We start from the raw sequence: 20,688 nt of genomic DNA, 5'->3' as shown, positions 1-20,688 counted from the left end.
TTTCATCTACCCTGGATTGGATAAAGTCACTTCGCGCTCAAGGATAGGTCAATCTTCAGAGCTTTCGAATCACTATGATTTCGGTCTGAATTATAAAAAAAATTCTCATCCATCATTTTTCGTGGGAATCATATGATTCTCTGTTAAATTTTTTTTATTCGAATCTGGCTTCTCACAATCGGTCGGTTCTACATTTTCTGTTGACCCGCAAGAAAATTCGTATCGACCAAACGAGACAATAATGATTGAAGAAAAAATTATCCTCGTTGCAAATTACTCAAACAAAATCGGTATCTACGTTCCAGGATGAATCGTTGAACGAATAATTGAATTTTATTGTGAAATAGGTCTTATGCGGGTCATAGCTCGTAATCAAATATTTTCAATTAAATTAAACAATGAAAACACCGCTGGTATATTTATTAGAGATCGTATCCGCTGATTTCAGTCTCGCTTCGCTGCTCATTATGAGCAATTGTTGATGCGAATTCTCCAAATTTTCGTTCATCTACCAATGTGAAATGTTGTTACCAAATAACAACGATTGCTTTTCAATTTTATGTTTTCAGGCTCAATAGCTAAATGTACTGCAGTATACAACATTTTATCGGTAAAATTAAAACAAGACTGAAATATCAACCAGCGTGCTTACCTAACCCGAAATTTCGTTTGTTTTTTGACGATTATTTCAACGTGAATTAAAACAAATTTCGAACAAGCATTTCGGAATAATTTTCAGTACCAGTCGTCAAAAGCTCATGGGACAGAAAGAATGTGTTTTAAAAATGGAATCGAAGAAAAATGGTTTTCATTTCCTTTTGTCGGTAGAAGGAAATCGTTGTACGCGTCAAGCAGTGAGTGCGAGGTTCTGTGAAGCTGTACAGGGATGTAGATATTATACTAAGCGAATAACTCGGGTCCGGGTTAATTAGATTGTAATTAATAATCGCGGATGACGGTGGTGTGTCGAGAAAATATAATAATATCCTTGAAAACCGATTACTCCATCGTCACTAATTGCTAATTTCGCTTTCAAAACTCGCTAGAGTCGTTAGTAAAATTGTCCTCGTCGTTCTCCTTCTTCTTCATCCTCATCACCTCGTCCCACTGCTACTAACCCACCACCGCTACGCTCTTCGCCATCGGAAGGTTACGTACCGCCAAGTTCTGTAGCATAGGGGCATTTTTCTCATATATTATGCATGAGTATATATATACATGCCTATATCACATACAATTTCAGGATATAACTGCGACAATGTTGCGTTGTCCGAAAAGTTTTATTCCGTATACATGTACATACGTATACCTACGCTAGGTATACGTATGGTATACATATTTTCCTCGGAGGTTTCTCGCTGCTCGCCACGGTTGGTATTAATACGGTAAAAGTTGTGCGGTAACATATAACTCCATCTAAAATCTGTCTCTCCGAGTTTCCCGCAACCCTCTTCATATATATTTTAAAGCGACAGAATCACGTTGTCCCATGAGACCTTATCATCAATAAAAAAATACTCAGAATTTAAAAGTTTCAAAAATGAGATGACGATGATGAAGGATCGTAAGAACCAACAGCTCGAATCAGTTTAGAGTTGAAAAATTTTGGCTTCTTCGCGCGATTCGTACGTTATTTCGTCTTCCATTTTTTTTTTCTTCCTCTTTTTTATCTCTTCGTTGAATTAATTCAAAACACTCCGCGAAGGTAGATAAGTTTAAATGAAATTATGTCAACACTACAGTGGAGAAAAAATCATGGGCTCGCTCATGGCAAAGTTTTTAGTAGTTTGAAGAAAAAAACGATAAAATGGAAAAAATGCAAACTAACAGAATGAAAATTTCTCTCTTCATATTCCAAAGTTTCATCAGAGCCTAAAAAGACACCAGTGAAAATTCGAGCTCTCAATATCAATATAATATACATGTCCCTCTGCGCATTTTTTATTTCCTATAAGATTGGCAAATGTTATTAATGTTGAAAATGTTATTCGTTCCTTTCGAATTTTATCACACGCCAAAAAATTAATGTACAGATATGAACGAGACATATTTTCATCGGGAATTAAACGTTCTACAAAAAAGGTCTCTTATAATTTTTTGATAAGTCCGCCGGTTCGAAAGTTATTCAAAGCTCTGTTAAAACTTTTCCCTTTCAAAAAACAAAAAAAAGTTTTTCTGAAACACGGTAGCGTATATATATATATATATATGTGTTTTATGGTACATAGAATAAAGAAGGCGGTATGCGGTATTTAAAAATGGCGTAAATACGAGTTTTTTTTCTTCGTCGCGAGGGGGGTGGTAAATTCACGGTGCGGTGTTCGCGAATATACGGAATGTTTAATGTAACTCTTGTTGAACACACCCCATAGCTTACCTCTCCGGGCAACTTAATTTTTCCTGCTGCTCGAGGCGGTGTACGACGCACCAAACTCGTTATTTAGTCCCTTACAGAGAACATTATTTCGCGGAAGACAGAGCCTCGGAGGTACGCTAAATAAAATTGCTGTACATAAACCCTAAAAACACGTAATGAAGCAACGTACGTAAAGTTAACTCGATCTCAATTTTATTCAGCCAGTGGAATATTCCGAGCCCAACAAACGCTACATCGAATCCTATTGACCTCTCGAATTGACATAGAGATGAAGTTTTCAGTTCAAAAATTTTTTCAATCTAAATCGATCGATCAATTGATACCGCAATTGTCGGTGATGAGAAAAAGTTTAATAATTTTCGGAGAAAATCAATATCCTCGAATCAAATAATAGGAAGATAATTAGTGACTCGATGAAATTGAAAAGCTCGTTATTTTGTGAAATCGACTGAACTTTTGGTGAGATGAGAAATCCTACAGGTAGTCGAACCGATTGATCTCAGAATCGTCGATCGTTGTAAGAAGATAGAGAGGCTTGTGATCGATTAGGAGCGATTGACGTTGCTCAATTGTTTTCGTGTGGTGTAACATCGCGGAGTTGAGCGAACCTCTACCCCTTACTCCTCAAGGTTTCCCGGAAAATCTTTCGAGTGAATTCTCCCGTGGTACGACTCCGCTATAGCTGTACGTATGTATCGTATATACGTAACGTACTACAAGAAGAGTAGAGCTTTGAAACTTTGTTAAGGTTCGGATTATCGGGATTAAAGGTTTCCGGAGTACCTTCTGATCTATTGCTTCTCTCGAGCCACTTGATCGTGCGGCAGGATGCGCGGTGTAATGTTTCTCATTGTCAGACGCAAATATCGTTCCTACGTACCCCTCACCTATTTTCCCCCCACCTCCTCGTTGTCAGTTTTTTATTCATTCGCCGTCGAACAATGCGACAAATGAATTCAACCCTCGTACGAAAATGTTTCGCTATGTTTTTAGTTCTTGATTCATTTCACGGTTTCAAGTTCGATCGATTTTTCTCACATCACACTAACGCGAAATTTTCATATCAAATTATTTTGCTTTCATGATGCAGATACGTCTGTTTTTTCCCAGGACATTGAAAGGATAATTCAATTTAGAAAATGAAACAAACTAATCAGATATCTACAGCGAACATTTTCCCGACTTTTTACGTGTCTCAAAAATAATGCAAACTTTTTTAGCTTTCGTCCAGTTGTTAATTATTTTTTTTCTCATTTCTTGCCGCGCCGGATTCCGATTAGATAATTTGTACCGTATCGAGTATAGGTACAACGTTCAATATATCTATGGTACAACGCATGTTGAATCGAATATCGATGCGACATAGATATAATATTTCATCCGCACGTCAGTTGGTGTATAAATAATTCATTCGGGTAAATGAAATGAACTGGTGACATTCATCTTCGCATTCCATCTGATATAGAATTAAATTTTTACAACAAGTTTGACGAGTCATGTACTGTGCGAATAATTTATTTAATAGCGCGAATCGTTCAATTATTCGTAAATCAAATATACATACGTGCGTATAAGATTCGGTCTACTCATATATGTAACAACAGTTGATCGGTTGTTGTACGGCTCGTTGGCTGTCGTCGGATTTTTGAAAATTTCCAAATCCGCGCATCGCATATTCGGAGAATGCGGAGGAGAGAGTATATCGCTCGAGTTTATTTCAAGTATATTCAGTTTCATATAGGACACGCACGCGATGCACGTGTAACTAGATACTGTAATCGTTTTCAACAACCCTACGACACTCGTTTTGTTTTCATGATTTTTTTTGTTTCGCAATATCTCCGGGCGCAATCGTTTTTCTACCATTTCATATCTCGTGGTGTTTTATTCTTTCGATTGAGTTTTATTTTCATTTGCACCATATCCCATAGACGAGGTACGTCGATCGCGTCATTTAAAAATTTCTGCACTGCCCATTTTTAGTTTTCACCCCGTGTACACATCTGGAGTGTAGGATGTATGAAAAACCATCGGATTTTTTACAATGTACAGATATATGTACGCGTACACGAGGGGGAATGAATTCCGGGAAAATATTTAACATCCCACACCCCATTCGGTTTTTAGAGGATATTGTTGGATGTGATTTTTTTTCTGTATCTCCCTTTCTCTTGCGTATGTGCGGTGCCTTTTTTCATTTCGTCACACTCCGCGTAATGTTCGCGTTTCCCCGTATATTGAAAATTATTTTGTACCTCGGACACTCGATTTTCCCGCTGTACACACCGGCGATGACCATATCCAACGGAGTGGATTCATTTTCTCTGATTTTGTATTCACGTCTACCTCGTGCATATGTATACATATAGCGAATCTGTCTACATAGGTATACACCTTGCGTATCTATCTTTGGAACTTTTTTCAATTGGTTCACTTGAAATGAAATGAAACGAAATGAAATGAAAAAATAACAATCAACAATATAATATATAATCTGATCAAGAACGCGACGCAAAGAGTATCAAATTACATATCCGGAATACCCGCGAAATTAGGTCGCGTGAAAAACCTAGATTTCTACATTCAGTATCAACTGTAAATGTATAATTCGGAATTTTCGACTACCGAGGTTTATAACGTGAAAAAAAAAAAAATAACTATGAATAATATGACGTCGAAAGAATTGAATGGTTTTTTTTTTTTCCCCTTCTTCCAGTGCGATGTATCGCGAATTTAAATTTTTTGGTCTCATTCGTTTTAGTATTAATTTCTTTTTTTGTTTCTTTCGTGAGAGTTTCAAGATTCTATCCGGAATTGCAAGTGCCAGGAGGTGAGATAGTTCTGCGCCTCTGAATGAGGACGGAAAGTCAAAACAGAAGAAAAAAAAAATTGAAATAAGATAAAATAAATTGGCGAAAGAAGTGGAGAGAAATCGGTAGAGGAGAAAAGGAGAAAAAAAATTGAAACCGGCGAACAAATCGCGGGATGAACTTTATACCGAAGCTGCAGTAGTACGAAACAACGACGTGATTCTTTGTAAATTCAAATAATTAGTTCATCTTCTATTCCGAACGAGTGCGGAGGTAATTAATAAGTTGAGAGTTTTAATTAAGACTTCGTTACTGCGTAGGATCTATACTAGCCATATACTTTCATGACATTCGAGAGAAAAGTTTAGTTGGATAACAATTATAGATTCTACTTTTTTATCGTACTCGGAGATATACTTACACCGCTCTGCAACGGCTGCTGACGAGTAAAACGGAACTCGATACCTACATGCCTCGTTGCAGGCTCGATTGCAAGTTATAAATTTCGTTGTTTCAATTATTTATTTAATTCTTTTTAATTCGATTTTTTCACAATTAATCCACGATTGTAATTAATTCGACAACGGCACTTCATTACGCGGCTTTGAAATCATTTCGTTAGTTGGAAAAAAGCGAAATCAAACAAAAAACCTTAGAATGAATTTCTCAATTATTGCTCACCAGGAACATCACGTCCGCGGCGTATGAAAAATGAATCGCACAACTTGAAACTTCATTGCGAATATCCCGAGTTTTGGATGAAAATGTTCAATAACGAATGAACTTCTCATAAGACGTTACCGAACAAATTCGCACAGAGGCGTGTAATAACTCGGAGAGTTTAGAGATCGGCCGCAACATGGTCGCCCTGGTATCAACGAGTTCGAAAATGCTCGTCATCGACTCCTTGACCCGGAAATACTCGATACTCGTGCCTACCTATATATTGTACGTATATATTATATACAGATACGTATGTACGCGAGGCGAGGGGGATTAACTCGAAGGTAAATTCTAAAGTGTAGAAGTTATCGATTAGCTCAAACCGTTCTTTACCATCGTGGATGGCATGTGGGTGAGGGAGGACGAGGAGAGAAAGAGAGAGACGAGTTACGGGGGCGAGGAGAGAGGTGGGTGAAAATTTCAAATCCTAATTTCAACTATACCCTTGAGAATAATATTGTTAGCCGAATAACTCTACTGCAGGGAAGCCTATTTTAATCCCATCATACGGGATAGAGAACTAAATCGTGGAGCTTTATGTTCAGTTGTTCGATTCGATAATTTTCCAAAATCTCTTCGATAATAAGTCCAGCCATCATCTCCTCTCTTCCCATATACGTCGAGAATACCGCGTAAGATCCAACATCCTTCAGGACTCAAATCAGGCTTCCGGTGAGTCTAACTAATTAGATCCGAAGTACACGTGAACAAACGTAATAGAATCCCGTCATTCGTACCGACAAATGAACGGAGCATATCTGTACCAGTTGCCGAATATCCTTCAAATTCTACCGAGGAGCTTGCGGAATAAAATTGAATGCGAGACGGAAATAATAGGCTCGCTAAACGGGATCTGGATTCGTGACACAAACGATCACTTCGATCAATTCGATCGATTATACAAGACCTTTGCCTTTTTCTTTCACATCCCTCCAGAATTTTGTTGAAATGAACAAAGCAAAAAGCCAAAAACAAAGGAAACATCTGAATGAAAATCCGATTAGGAAAACCTCTTAAAGCGGTGAAAATCTTGTTCGTTGTACGCATGTTGTATCTTTTTCTCCACGTAGTTTTTCATTTATTCGTTCGGTGTTTTTTTCTTTCTCTTTTTTGGTGTTTGTTTTTTATTTCAATCCCTTTCGTACCGTTGAATTGTGACTGCGTATACAGCTGTGAGGAAAGAATTTAATTTACCGACTGGCCGGCCGTCTGCTGCGGGTAGTTACATGAAAGAGGACGAGGTCCTTTTTCTGAGTTAATCAACAAGGTGGTGGTTCTTTCCCAACACACGTATACACGTAAGGCTACTCCATTTCGATCCTTGAAACTAAAGGACTTTGACTAATTAATGAAACATTTTCGAGAAAAAATTACACTACGGTTTAAACGCAGAAGCCGTACTCGTTGTTCTTTGGCGAGAAAAAACGATGGAAAGAAAATTGAAAGTTGAAGAAAAAATTCAAATGAAATACGACGAAGAGGTCGAACATGTAGAAATATATTTTTGCTCACTGTTCAGTTCGATGACGACCGTTGTCGTCGGTGGCAATGAAAGCGCGTTGTTCGTCGCTTTACAGGCCAATCGTGCGTGGTGGTGTCTTCTGGTCAATCGCTCAATCGTCACGCGATTGATGGTGAGTAGTGAATTCTCTCCTTCGGTTCCATGATTTTCCCTTATTTCGTAGGAAGCGTCTATCAGCTGAGATTCGAGATACCAAGCGACGCTCGGCCTCGGTCTTCCTGCAAAACCGAAAAATAAAATGAAAATCGAGCTATCGAGTAAAGCAGTGACTCGATTGCCACGATCGTGTGATAAAGAAATTATCATATAGACGAGCCGTTTAATTGTTAATCTTTTTTTTCTTTGGTCAACGTTATTTCAGTTTTTGATCCGCGAATTCTCAGATTGCTCATTTACACTCCACAGCTGTGCGGCGTGCAAGTTTCCATTTTTCAACCGAATGTTATTATGGCTCGTAACAATATTGCGAGAACTTCAATCAGAGGGACCGAAAAACGTATAGGCACATCAGACACACGAGCTGCACACGCACAACGAGCGAACAAGCAAATGAACAAATAAAACGCAAAGGGGACGGATGAACAAAACCCAAAAAAGACAATAACTGTATTCTGTTTTTCTGAACTTCACGTTCACGCCGATTTTTGTGGTTTTTTTTCTCCATTTTGTTACACCATCTATACCGTACGGGTCAGAGATGAACGCACATACCCCCCTGTGACGTAGCGTGTGTTTTATTGTACGTTTCCTACCCTGATGAAATTGAAAAAATTTATTTATTCGATTGAAACATTTAGGAACTTCTGCGCTGTGTGCGGGATCACCGTTGACCGACGAAGCAATTACCACAATTCGTGAAATCGTTGAAAAAAACAAAAAGAAAATGAAACAAAATCAAAAAAAAACTGGGCCATTTCTTCATCGAGGAAAAATTACCGAACGATTAAAAAATATTCGCGCAAAGTTAATCGATCTGATCAGGGTTGTTGAAACGAAACTAGTTTGACAAAACTACCAATTAACGGATGAAAAATTTTCAAATCCATCGAATGTGTTGTTTTGAACTGTTTTTACAATTCCGCGTGTCCTATAGGTTCGAAAATTGATGTGGCCACAGATTGCTGCGGCGGAAAATCGTCGCTAGAAACACGACGACGACGACGACGACGAACAGTCGCAGCAGGTACGTTCGAATAATTCGTTCAGCGAAGTGCGAATTTCATTGCAACAGTTGCCGTGTCTACGGTTCGTGTGATGCATTTGTAGAATTGCCTAATTTTCCGCAAGATATACCAGATCTGAAGGCTGCAATAATGACATATCACGTGATTATGCAGACTGCGGCAGACATACCAGTAATTGAAAGGCAACATTTCGACAGAAATTGGCGTAAAATCTGTCAGCGTAGGAACTTGATGGCTTTGTCGTATACCGTGTCAATGTTGACGGTAGACGTAAACGTTCCAGCTGAATTTCAGACAGTTGCATGTACACAAACAGAACCGGAAACTGTACACAATAGCGGTAGATGCACTAATTAACTTGTAGGAGGTGAAGCAAGGAGAATTATAGACGCCGACTGCACATCATACGCGATGGCAACAACTGCGCGGCATTGATTTCGGAATTTCGTGATACCCGGTAAAGTTGGAGCATCGAAATTCTCGGGGAAAAATTAAAAAAAATCCGAAATCATGTTCAGACTGTGTCGTCAAATGGTGAGAAAATTCCAAACTTCGTCGCACCTCGATGTACTTCGCAAAAACTTCACGGGATTCCGAGGTGCTTGAAAATTCGAGAAGTTCGAACTTCTCCGAACTTCGTGCTACTTGAAAAATGAAACGAGTGGGTCGAAAAATTTCAAATCACTCGAAGTACAATTAATTTCGCATTACAGTCTTAAAACCAAACCAAATATGAATGGAGATTTTTACAACTTTGGAAACACGAGAGATGGATTTTCGTATCGTATTATGTGGGTGGTCGGCGAATTTCCTCACAGAAAATCGTGTCCCTCGAGTGAAAATTCTTTTTTCTCCAAAATCTGTATTCCACTCCCTGAATTGCGGAGGCAGTCGGAGAACTCCGCATTTTGCGACGGTGAAATTTTCCCCGTCATTATATTCGTCACGTGAATTTTTGGACGCCGGTTCTTTGACAATGAAAACACGATTTGTACATACGAAGTTTCAGCTTTGAACGTGCGTTACCGAGTGGCGTGGAGAATTTTGAGTAATAACGGGACGTACATTTCGTTGGTCAGCGAGTAGCCTGTTTTTGTTTTTCATTGTGAAAATAAATTAAAGTTAGGCGCATCTATACGCGGCAGCCTTCGCAACACGGTAGCTGGAAGGGTAACAAAATTTTCGGGAAAACCGGCTCTCTGATTAGGATAATAAAGTCAGTTCCGGGGCTGGCCACCCTTGTTTACGGAAATGATCGCAACAACGACGGTAATGATCATGACAATAATCACGACGATATTACAAATGCGAAATTTTTTTGCCGTAATAGCGAAAAGTGATACGATAAATATATTGAAAGTTATTCAAATCCCTTTAGTTTTGGACAATTTCGAATGCGGGTGTTCATCATCGATCATGATAATAATTAAGTTATTTCGCCAACGATATACGCACTAGGATTATATAATGACGAATCGATATGCGGTATAATCAATTAACACGGGTATTGAAGTTGGCTGACCTGAACATCTGCATGAATTATTATCCGAATCGCAATTACCATTCGAAATGACCTGTGCTCGTCCGACACAATTATACGCGGTACGATGCAAAGAGTATTAAAAATTGTTACAACGGGTCTCGCTGTCGGTATGGAAATCGTTTTCATCGTGGAAATGCGAAATCAGAGGGAAAAAACACAGTATTCGTATGTGATATTCTTACCTCCGTGAACCTCGCAGACTAGAGTGAGATCCGCGCCCTCGGGATATGCTTCGAGGAGTTTGCTCATGTCACGTCTCTTCGCGTCGTAGATTATTGGCTTCGACGGGGGTACTGGAAAATAAAGGGGAGAAATTCCAAGTTTAACCTTACTGTTCACCTGAGCGTTACGCACAACTGATGAATTCGATGGGACCCACCGGTTTACCGCGATCTAATTGACCGCGACTGCTACTCCAAAATTTATCGAGTCTTTATTACAGGGTAGCGAAACAGCCGCACTCCGCGTCCCTACCGAGACAAAAGTAAAAGAGGACGCCGAAGACGGAGGAAAAAAATAAACTGCACCGAAATTATGTAAAAACACATCCGATAAAGCTGATGAACGATCGATCTTTTACCCTGGGGCAGGAACGGTCGTTTCATAATTCGATCGGTTTATTTTGTTCGCTGTCAAATACCCAAAATTTTGCAAAACAGGAATTCGCGAGTTGTCGCATTTTCCAAATTGACTGATACCAAATTCCTGTCATTATTTCACACTTCCCGATAATTCGCACATTCCTGCCTTCAATTCCCCCTATCGCGAGGTACTCCGTTTTCAAGAACGTTTTCCTCAGATTCACACACGTCCCGACCTTTTTTCGTTTTATCATATTTTTTTTTTGTTTTCATCGATTTCTTTTATCCTCATTTTTTACGATATGAATCCGCATAACTCATGCAGTACAAAGTAGTAGTGGCTCGAGGCGGTTTTAAATCACAAGTACTTTATCGTAACGCGCATAAAAGCGAGCCCTTTAGCAGCGCGTGCTTTCAATCGTTCGAACGTAGGAATATCGACTTCTTCTAAAAGAATTTTCCCTCTCGCCAAAATCTGCTATCCCCAACCCCCTCGGCACGTTCGGAATTTTCCTACTTCCTTGCGCGGAAATGTCTGTCGGCGTAGCGATAGCTGCAATAGGGTACGTAAGGAATTACACTTTGCTTTCCCTCTACCGTACAACTACCGCACAAAAATTTTTCCCAGGCTTCAATTTCCGATGCCAGTTTTTTTTTTTTTTTTTTTTTCCTAAACATATTGCTCGATTTTTTTTTTCTATCGCTCACATTTTTACAAACTGTGCAACAAAATTAGTGCAACACGTATGAACGAAATGTCCAGCAATTTCCAGACTGCTTGACCAATGTACTTCAGTTTTGCTTTTTTCATTGATTCAGATCTCCTCGAAACTAATTCCGAATGCTTATGACTTACCTCTGTTACATATGAAATCAAATTTCAAGTCAATCTGGTCGATAAATGTCACGATGGCTGCATATTGTTGAGCGGCGTTTCAGAACGCACGGTAGACGAAAAAAGTTCGTAGCAAAATAACAAGCGTAAAAATTCCGACGTGAAAGTCTTCCGGTAGAATCCTACCGCAGGATCACATGATCCTAGTACCGCAGGATGTGCTCAGAATTGTGCAACTTCGCGGTGCGGTGGTAGAGAAAGAGAGCAGGTATTAGTGTAGAAAGTTATGATTAATGTCATCCCCGCAGTAGCATAAGTTGAGCTTTTCAGTTTCCTGCGCAGTTTCGGCTATTGCTGTTCAGTGTAGTAGTTTTTTGCCGTCATCCATTTGTGGAATTCTTAAGGCTCGGCTACTCCGGTACTTTGCGGTTACTTTTCAAGGTATACATTCCGATACTGGAAGTTTCAAAAAATTTCATAGACCACGGTGTGCCTCTTGCAATGTTATCTTATCTTGAAATTGACTCTGTATACCATGTGTCCCAGTGTTTACGTTACAGTACTTTTGATTCCCTACCGTCGGGCGCCAGGTCACGCTACAGAGGTGAGTCGAATACACGTGGCGCTATAGCGTGAGCCTGGCGCTTGACGGTAGGGAACCAGAAGTACTGTAATGTAAACACTGGGACGCATGGTATATTTATGAAAATAAATGACACACCTATAGGTATATCACAACCATGAGGATTGGGTACGAGTAGTTTACGGTAGAATCTTTCAATTCCTTTGTAGGAAAAGTTTTCATACTCCACGTAGTCTATAACGATCATTATTTGCGAAATCGATAGTCGATAGAATAGGTGGGTCGTTTCATTCTCCGGTCGGTAGTTGAACGAAATTAGAGGAATTTCTCTGGTTTTCGAGTTTCGAAGTACAATTTGTCGTCTCGTCACCGAGTTCGATCAGGGGTAGGATCTTGCAAGGCTTCGAGGACCTTGAAAAATGTATTCTTCTTCCGGTCAATGAGAAGGAGAAGGCGAGAGAGGGAAGAAATGTCGGCCGTCATTTCGTAGGAGAGTTACGAGTCGATTTTTTATATTCTTTAACGGTAGGCTACACGGAGTGAACAAACGGCTCGGACGCGAGTTTTCGTCCGTGCGGGGTGTTTGAAAATATACTGCTAATAGGTTGTACCGCGGACTGGTATATACGGGGGTATATACACGGTTACCGAAGAGTAATGTTTCCGGGTTGCACCGTCGCGTTAAGTTCACTTAATGAAGCTACGTTTAGCGGTTGATTAGATTTATTCACTTAGCGAAGCAAGCGTCGGCGTCATCTCCAGTCTCTTCTACCTCGGAAGCGTAGGGAGGGGCGGGTAAGGGTAGGTAAAGGTGGAAAGTAGAAGAAAATGAGGTGTAAACTGCAGGGTAGTAGATAGACGTCGTTTGTTCCTCCCTTTCGGATTAAGTTAAACTAACCAAACGAACTTCACTTGACCTAACGTGAAACACGACGACGAAAGACCGCCGCGCACCGTAAAAAACAGAATCGGTCGTAGTTATTTCGCTACACACCTTATATATAATTAAATTCTTACCGCATCTTTGACTTTAATTTATTTTCTTATCACTCGATATCAATACTGGAACTTATCAGGTGATCATGTGATACCGCACGATATGATTTATTATACCTCCACATGCGAAAAACTAAAGTTCCGCAATGTAATATACATTCTTGATACGCATACATACCATAATATGTATGTATGTGAGAAAAAGTTTTTGTTGGAATCGTAATTATTGCTTCATAAAAGTATTTACGAGGTTGAATGAGGTTTCTCTATGGGTTTTCTCCGTCGCTTAATACCATTTTCCTAATGCTAACTGGAAGTACCCAAACCACCTCGTTCAGACGTGCGGACAGATTTATAGCCAAAGTTTGTCCGTTGGAAACTATTGCCTTCAATCGATTCCTCATTCCCTCTTTCACATAAGCCTCCCCCTGCTAATTCTAATTCATGACATTATTCCATTTACGTATTCACCCAACGATCCGAAAATTTTTCTCAATCATTCCGTTTTCATCTGCAGGCTGCAAATCTAATTACAGCTACATTTCGGAGACTGATTGTGAGTGAGATTTGTCGTCTCGAAACGATAAAAAGATGACGAACGAAAGTGAAATTATGAGGGGCCTGGACAGGAAATTCAGACTGAGAATTCCCGTTGGAATTTAAAGTGGGGGGAGGGGAATAAAAAATTAAGATAAACAGAACAAGAGACGGACCGCTCAAAGAGAGAGTGATTTTTTTTGCTCATCCCTTCTTTTTTTATTCTATTCTCTTTTTTGTCCTAAACAATTTGTCGAGAAGGTTAAGGAGGATTGCCCGGAGGAAGGTTTTACCCCAGAGGAAAAGTGCGTGTCCTGTGGGTTGGGCGAATATCACCCGGTAGGTATATACACGTACGTACGTATAGATGATCCCGTGGGCTAGAGAGAAGTCTGGAGTTCTGGAAGGCGAGAGATAGGGTGGGCAGTCACACAGAAGCATTTGTCACTGGATCTTCCGCAAGGATGACCTTTCCCGACGCGGTGTGGGTCGGGACATTGCTTAAAAGTGAGCTAGCCACTATCCCCCTCATAGGTATGAGACAGCTGAACCTTCGGGAATCATTCCGGGTCACCCAGCCAAAGAACACGTGACCCGCATGCCCGTATTCGAAAATATAAAATCAGTAAATTGGGCGCGAAATGATTTAAATGTCATCGCTTTTACGGAAGTGTCGTCGACGGACACGAGGCGCCGAACGATCCGGATATTCTTCCAGGAATTTCATCCGGATAAGCTCCAGAGAAAACAATCACATCGAATGTTTGGAAAATTGAAATATCGATCCGTTCCATTTTTCAAGGAAGAATTCCCATCTCTTTCGAACCGACCGTCGCTCTCTCTCCGTAACGGGGAGAATTCTCCTGCGGATTTTTAACCACCAAAAAAGTAATTGCGACAAAATAACCGAGAACAACTTTGAGGATACATGCCGTTCTCGTTGTATATAGCAGTGTATATTATTTTTCACCGTTATCGTTATCCATTAGATTTAATCGTTCGCGCGAGGGCTCTCGGTGGATGGAAGATTGTCTCGGTGTATAATAAAAGTTTCGTCGTCGTTAGCTTTCTCTTCCGGGCTCGGATTCTCTCGCAGCTTTTGATAATTTATTTTTTCGGTATCTTCTAACCGGGTATTACGTACGCGATTTCTTTATTTTTCCATTACTCAACCGAGAGGTCTCAGGAAAATATTACGTTCCCGGTATTTTCGTCTGTTTCGATGACTTCGAATGACGAAGAATTCCCACCAAAACCCCATCTGTGCAATACCGTGTCCCGTTGTAATCTGATCATAGTAAAAAGCTAAGGGATAGACGTTTCCACCCTAGGGGTTTTAAATCGTCGGGTTTGTATTCAATCAGGTGTGAAATTTCACGATAAATTTTCCATTTACTCTAGAACGTGAAACTTATGACACACCCGATATCGGTCACGGTATACCAGCTATATATTTCACCTTATACTTCATCCGCAAGCTCTTCAAGGCGGAAACTAATCGCGGTTATCGATAAAATGCCGCAAAATTTAGAATGAAGTATCAATTGGGGGCAGAATAAGGTCGGCGAAGGGGCAGATGGGACTTTCTTTCCTTTCTTACGGGGAAATCTTCATCGGTAAAATCTCCCGCTCTCTTTAACCTCTGAAGTTATCAAACGAGCGTTTCTTCTTTATTTCTCATCTGATAATCTCATAATTTTTCCTCTTCTTTTTTGTTTGAGAAAATTTCATGATAAATCGGTGAAAATTTCTGTACCTCCAGGTTTGATCGTCGGAGAAACAGTTTCCAATCAGGTGGATCCGACGGAGATCGGCTCTGAATCAATTTTCGAAATTCGACAAAGCTTCTTTTTCAGGCTTTGAAGACGGAACTACCCTTGCGGCGATCGAAATAATTTATCTTTTTACATACGCTGTAATATACATGGGCATTCGATTCCTTTTGAGGGTGGAATCACCCCCGTATTCTGATCGTAGAGGATTTTTGTATGTGGAAACTTGAAGATCTGAAGAGAACTCGCGCGGCGAATAAAGGGAAGACCTCATTATCCTCCGAGGACATTATTCGAATTCTCAGAAGAAATAAGCCGACAAGAAATCCTTCCATTCGATCTAATGAGCTAATCTGATCTGTCGCAAGCGTTTCGGATAAAAATTGTAAAATAAAATCAAAAAGTATTGATAAATTCATCACCGTACAACGAAACAAGAATTAATGAATTAACTGGACAATTTTAACCTCTCCCATGTCTGACCTTTGCAAACATTCGTAAGCCGTTTCATTTGTTAAGTTATCCCCTTAGGGTTAAAAAAGCGAACTTTTCATTAACTTTTTTTCAAGCTTCGCTATCAAAGGGCCGTTCTTAAATATTTTCTTTTTGCATCGCCTGTTCCAACATGCCTACGCATACAATGATTAATCACAATGATCACATAACGTACAAAACGAGGTTTATCAAAAAAGTGGGTATCACCGGGTATACAAAAATTAGGCTTTTCGCCCGGCATGAAAAAATTCGGAGGATAATATTTAGCGAAATTCTTTCAACCGCTCGACCTTGGCTGAACTTTTCCCGGTGAAAAAAGTTTAATTAAAAATAAATATGAAAGTAGGTACCTACCTGTGCTGCAAGTTTAACGAAAAAAAAATAAATAAATGAAAACAAGAAAATAAAAAAAATGAGGGTGAGAAATAAGAGAGAGGAGAGAAGTTACTTTCGCCGTATGTACGTACATCGTAACCAAAAATATTACTCGGGTGTTTACTTTTCAAAGTGAAAAATAATCCGACGACTAGCGAGGGTGAAGCATGTCGTTACTTTTTTCTTTATTGGTTTGTTAAAATTTTTCGTCACTTTGGAAAATAATAATTGAACGATGAGCCGTGCACGGGAAATTGCAGCATTACATTATACTCATATCTACTTCACTAAATTCAAAGCAAACCTAATTTCCCAAATTTTCAAAAACTTAGATTTAAGACCCGAAATGTGACTTCACTTTTCTAAAATTTAACATAGCAGGATAAATTTTCCCTCCTGATTCTCCAATGATCAGTGGTGAAATGAAAATTGTTGATGAATTCCAAAAAAACGAATAAAGAAATTTGAGAGATAAATTCTCGGTGTGTGTGTGTGTGTGTAATAGCGTGAAAAGGGTAGTACGCGGGGAAGTTGCGCGGGGTGAGGTAGGTGAAAATAAGCGAGTCGCGGGACATCAAGGGGATGTCCGTTTTCCTATCTGGTCTGAAGTCGCTACAGGCGTCTTGGAAATGGGACAGAAATAGGATATTCCTTCTTAATGCTAGTTTACGTTCAGGACGCGTATACCGACCGCGGTTCTGAGGTGGCAAGGTTTGGGGAATATAGCGTGCGATATGGTGGCGGTGGAATAATCGACTCGACTCGGATACTACGGTCGTTTTCATTGGTCACCGAGTCATCGTATCCTCGGGACACGTAGATACCATAAAATTGATCATGAGGTGTTTGAGGCAAACATCACGTTATGAGTTTCCTCCAACGGCGACCGAACGGAGCAAACGGACAATTTATACCGAATAAATAAATGTACTCCCAGTGGATTATAGGACGAATCGAGTATTCGAATTCTTTTCTTTTTTTTCCTCTGTTCATCACACTACAGACTACATTACCTCCTATCTCAACCGTAGAGCAATATTATTTGCTCTAAGCGTTGATTCGATTGAGTTTAAGAGAAGCTGATCAAAAAAAATCTTCATGCAAACTAACTCGTCGATCATATTCGGTACCGGATTTGTCCGACCATAAATAAATTGGATATGGGATACCGATGGTGATTGTAGTACGTAGAATTATTAGCGAAAACGCAGATGGAATTACATAGGTGCGTGTTGGGATTAAAACAAAGGGTAATAGGTTTCGCTTTAAACTCGGACAGATATGAAAGGAAACCAACGGTAGTTAGCGATATTCAGGTTCAAACATCATATAAATTACATCGAAAAACTGGAAAATAATTGGAAACTGTTTTCCAATTTTTCCGGTTTGCTTTCGAGAAAAATCAGCCCGCCATATCCCACCACCACCGATTCATTTTTCCATTTTTCTGTTCCAAATTGGACGCGAAGTTAGTTACATATCTATACTTGACACAATAATTGATTTGGTACTCTTTTTCCAATGAAAGACATCATTTCTCGTCAACAACGATTACGATTCTCAAACGTTTAATGTACTTGGGGAATTATTTCGCACCGGAGGTGGGTGCCTCTTGGTGGGATAAATGTATGACATTAGTACATTACATCGTATTCCGTCATGCCAGCTGTCATCGCATGCGGCGAACTGACGTAGGTTATAACAGCGGTGCGAATCTTTTATTCTTTCTTTTATTCATTTATTTTTCTATTTCTCTCGGAAGACAGCACATAATTGAGTTTCGTGTGATGTACGCAAAATGACGCATCTGAGATATGTCATATAATATTACATTGGGTGCGCTCGCGCGATGTATAATAATAATAGTATTAGAGGAGAGCGATTTTTTTTTTCTTTATTTTTTTTGATAACTTGGTAGTTCCGAGAAGATTGTACACACCGTGACTGATATGAGTTTCCACCCTATGTGAAAAAAAGGAGAGGAAAGACCTCGTCTCACTTGTTTTCCATTCCATCGGATGGAGAAAAATATTTTTCTTTCAGAACCGTCGGTCCTACTAATGCCAAACAAAAATTTTTAGGGATTCAAAGGTTCCGAAATTTTCCGAAAAATTCCAGGTTATTTCAAGGGATCGAGAAACCCAGCTTTTTAAACAGCTGAACTGTATAACGAATTCTGCATTTCAATTTCTGTTACATTCTTGAAATACGAGTTAAAAACGAAAGAATAACCTTCTTCTACGGGAACCCTGCTGGAAAAATCTGCTAAGGCTGTCAGTCAATTTTAAACAGTAAACGGAAGCTTTTCACCCTTGCAAAGAAAAAAAAAAAAACGAGAAAATGAGCGAAAAAAAAGTTTTTGCCAAGAATGAGATGAATTTTTTTTTCTCCATATATATTTTTGATGCCAGCAGGAGCGTGAGAATGTGGAGTAAGCGGATAAAAAAAAAAAACAAAAAAAACGAAAAAATAACAGGAAAAGAAAGAGAAAAAGGAATTATGAAAAAAGGTGCTACCCCGTAAGGTGAGATCTGAAAAGCAAAGTCTGAAGTCAGTCTACTGGTATATCAACTTTACATACTTACACCACCCGTTGTTGGTGGAGGTTTAAAAATATGGAATATAATTTCTTTTCCCAGGGGATGTCGCGGAATAATCCCCCTTCGCCGGCATCGCGCGCGACGTTCACCTCCTTCCCACACTCAGGACCGTTAGAAAAAATAAAAAATAATAAGAAAAAAAAAAAAAAGAAACTGGAAGTTCTGGAAGCGTAAGGCAAGAAGGTAATATTTTCAGACGAGTTGCGGCGGTATAACGCAGACAGGTTTTGCAAACTAGTAATCTGTTTTATTTTTTTCTTCTCTTTTTCATGCATTTCTTTTGCTTTTTTTCCTTACACCTTCTTGGCTTATCGGTCTTGACAAGCAAAGTGCTTGAGAAGTAGGTATTGTACACGTAACCCACCCTTTCATCTTTTTATAAAAATTCGTCCTAACCGGCTTAGAACCTACCAATTATAATTTAACAACCAGCGACCACATTCCGGTTTAATTTTTTAAAATTGTTGAGCTTTTCTCGCTAAAGAAGCAGAATAATCCCGCTACCGGCCTAACTTTTTTCACACTCAGTTATTTTTTTCTCCGAAAGATTATTTGCTACGTACTTTCATCCTATTACACAATAAAAAGAAAAAGAAGTAAAATCTACGACCTGAATTTTATTTTTCTTCATCTCGAAAAATCTGTTGAAAAATTCGTTATGCGTCGCAAGGATCAACTGGATCGTCTGTATCCTGTTTTTTTCCTCCCCCTCGTATTGTCGAATTCTCGTTAAGAATGAACGTCCCTTTCCTTTCCAATTAGGGAAAAAGAAAAACTAGAACAGACCGTTTAAATTAGTTTCAAGTCTGGAGTTTCTAGTTTTGAGACTTGTGCGCAAGAAAGGTTGAAAATTTTTTTCCGCTATTTTTTCTCCTTCTTTTCAGTTTCCTGCGAAAACGTTGTATAACGGTTATACACAGACAGTGAGTGAGAAGTGGTTGAAATTTCTTCACTTTGTACGAACTGGTATAGGAATGGACTGAAATAAGCTAAACCCTAGAGCGATGCTGCACGTCTTCCCTTATTTTATTTCCGGGGATGGTGTGACAGACGCCGAGATTCCATTCCACATCCTGCGCTCGATTCTATCCAGCTCCTCTTCTTTGTCGCTTCGTTGTTTCTACTTTCGCCTCTTCTTATACCATACTGGTGCTCAGCGTATTCTTCTCTTATTATTATTATCATTATCATTGTCATTATTATTATCATTATTATTGTTAGCGCTATTATTATTATATTTAGGTATAGCGCAGAGGGACGGGGAATTTAAAGATTTTCTTCCGCACCTCACACTGTACGTACATTCCGCTGTTCCTTATACTATTTTATACGTACGTACGTACGTATAACGATATTCATGTGATTCCTTCTTTTGCGTTACCTTTCCTTTCTTTGTATCACGTGTCTGCCCATGTCAAATATCATATTTTTCTACACGAGTATGTTGTACACGCACCCACACAATACGGCTGTAGGTACGTACGTACGTTACATAAGAGGGCGGTAAAATATTTCAAAATAGTGAGGAGTAAAAATTTGTATAAAAACTTCAAGATGCACGCATATCACTCGGTGCTCAGATTCTGTTCTTTATCTTGATGGAATTTTTTTTTTTTTTCTTTCGAATTTCTGGTCTCAAGACAAAAATTAATTGCCACCACTTGGTTGGGGAGAAAAGAAAAGAATCCTCGCCAATATATTCTGGTTGGCTAAAAGAATGTCTGGAGGTCGATCAAGGTGTTCCAAAATTCACTT

The 20,688-nt window shown here is 39.4% G+C and overlaps 1 protein-coding gene across 2 annotated transcripts in view; it reads right to left on the bottom strand.

The window, feature by feature from the left end:
- The window catches only part of LOC105686878 (hemicentin-2-like), a 124,649-nt gene that overhangs the window by 64,083 nt on the left and 39,878 nt on the right, over positions 1 to 20,688 (bottom strand). For both annotated transcript variants that reach the window (XM_020852783.2, XM_012402095.3), the window contains exons 4-5: positions 10,342 to 10,452; positions 7,423 to 7,650 (exon numbers count right to left, since the gene is read on the bottom strand). In XM_020852783.2, coding sequence (XP_020708442.2) covers positions 7,423 to 7,650; positions 10,342 to 10,452 — 339 coding nt within the window. The remainder of the gene's footprint in view (positions 1 to 7,422; positions 7,651 to 10,341; positions 10,453 to 20,688) is intronic.

The sequence above is a fragment of the Athalia rosae genome, chromosome 3 (assembly GCF_917208135.1).
Source record: "Athalia rosae chromosome 3, iyAthRosa1.1, whole genome shotgun sequence".
Lineage (NCBI taxonomy): Eukaryota > Metazoa > Arthropoda > Insecta > Hymenoptera > Athaliidae > Athalia > Athalia rosae.
This window is presented reverse-complemented; position numbering and strand designations above follow the sequence as displayed.